Source organism: Priapulus caudatus, unplaced genomic scaffold (assembly GCF_000485595.1).
Source record: "Priapulus caudatus unplaced genomic scaffold, Priapulus_caudatus-5.0.1 Scaffold2293, whole genome shotgun sequence".
Lineage (NCBI taxonomy): Eukaryota > Metazoa > Priapulida > Priapulimorpha > Priapulimorphida > Priapulidae > Priapulus > Priapulus caudatus.
Genome location: NW_014579354.1, coordinates 32,048 through 34,125, shown reverse-complemented (window position 1 = coordinate 34,125; position 2,078 = coordinate 32,048). Strand labels below are relative to the sequence as shown.

General features: G+C 48.0%; 1 protein-coding gene across 1 annotated transcript in view; it reads left to right on the top strand.

Moving 5' to 3' along the window:
* LOC106818511 overlaps positions 1 to 2,078 on the top strand; it is a gene marked incomplete at its 5' end in the record, with an annotated part of 12,049 nt that overhangs the window by 1,426 nt on the left and 8,545 nt on the right. Inside the window, 2 exons of the mRNA XM_014823206.1 lie at positions 682 to 793; positions 1,830 to 2,060. Coding sequence (XP_014678692.1) covers positions 682 to 793; positions 1,830 to 2,060 — 343 coding nt within the window. The remainder of the gene's footprint in view (positions 1 to 681; positions 794 to 1,829; positions 2,061 to 2,078) is intronic.

Genomic DNA, 2,078 nt, shown 5'->3' with positions numbered 1-2,078 from the left:
ATGTACATGTACATGTGAATATATTCATACACGTGTATACATGTACATGTACATGTGAATATATCCATACATGTGTATACATGTACATGTACATGTGAATATATCCATACATGTATACACGTGTATACATGTACATGTACATGTAAATATACCCATACACGTGTATACATGTACATGTACATGTAAATATATCCATACACGTGTATACATGTACATGTACATGTGAATATATCCATACACGTGTATACATGTACATGTACATGTAAATATATCCATACACGTGTATACATGTACATGTACATGTAAATATATCCACACACGTGTATACATGTACATGTACATGTGAATATATCCATACACGTGTATAGGATATATTCACATGTACATGTACATGTATACACGTGTATGGATATATTCACATGTACATGTACATGTATACACGTGTATGGATATATTCACATGTACATGTACATGTATACACGTGTATGGATATATTCACATGTACATGTCATGTACATGTATACACGTGTATTATATATATATATATATATAATAATATAAAAATAACAAATAAAGTAAATAATAGTAATAATTAATCTGTGACTTTGCCTCTTCTTCACTACTACCTTGCCGTGACCTCACCATGACCTCTTGACCTCACCGTGACCTTGCTGTCGACAGGTACCGGTGCCTGAAGTGCTTTAACTTTGACATGTGCCAGAACTGCTTCTTCTCCGGACGCAAGTCCAAGAGCCACAAGATCACGCATCAAGTGCAGGAGTACGCCATCCCGGTAAGTAACGATAGAGAGAGGAGGGGAGGGAGAGAGAGGGAGGAGGGAGGGAGAGAGAGAGGAGGAGAGGGGGAGAGAAGGACAGAGAGAGAGAGCCACAAGATCACGCATCAAGTGCAGGAGTACGCCATCCCGGTAAGTAACGATAGAGAGAGGAGGGGAGGGGGAGAGAAGGAGAGAGGAGGGGGAGAGAGAGAGGAGGGAGAGAGAGAGAGAGAGGGGAGGGAGAGAGAGATAATATAAAGAGGGGAGGGAGAGAGTGAAGGGGAGAGGAGCGAGAGCGGGAGAGAGAGAGGGAGAGGAAGAGAGGAAAGGACAGAGAGGGAGAGAGAGGGAGAGAGGAGAAGAGAGAAAGAGAGAGAAGAAGAGAGAGAGAGAGGGAGCGAGAGGGGAAGATAGAAAGAGAGAAAGAGAAGGGAGAGAGAGGGAGAAAAAGAGCGAGAGTGATAGAGAGTTTGTGACAGAGAGAGCGAGCGAGAGAGGAGGAGGGAGAGAGAGGGAGCGAGAGGGGAAGATAGAAAGAGAGAAAGAGAAGGGAGAGAGAGGGAGAAAAAGAGCGAGAGCGATAGAGTGTTTGTGACAGAGCGAGCGAGCGAGAGAGGAGGGGCAGCGAGAGGGGGCGAGAGAAGAGGGGCAGAGAGAGGAAGGGGCAGAGAGAGGGAGAGAGAAACAGAAAGAAAGACACTGCATCTCACACTGTACTGTAGTAACCATTACTATATACTCCATACTTTATACAGACAAGACTGGCAGCGACGTGCGAGACCTCACCATCACGCTGTACCTCACGCTGTACCTCACGATGTATATCACGCTGTACCTCACGCTGTACCTCACGCTGTACCTCACGCTGTACCTCACGCTGTACCTCACACTGTACCTGCACTTCATGCTGTACCTCACCCTGTACCTCATGTTGTCCCTCATGCTGTACCTCGCCCTGTACCTGCACTTCACGCTGTACCTCACGCTGTACCTGCACTTCACGCTGTACCTCACGCTGTACCTCACGCTGTACCTTACGCTGTACTTGCAGACTACTACCGGCAGCGACGTGCGAGACCTCACCAAGTGCGTGAAGAACAAGTTCCGCTCGAAGTCGTACTTCCGCAAGCACCCTCGCGTCGGCTACCTCCCCGTGCAGACCGTCGACGAGGGAGACAGCATGGAGAGCCCCGCGCACACGCCCGCCCACTCCGGCTCCCAGGACATCCACACTCGCCTCGAACTGTACAGCAGTCGACTAGCCGAGGTCGAGCAGGGAGGAGGAGGAGGAGGAGGAGGC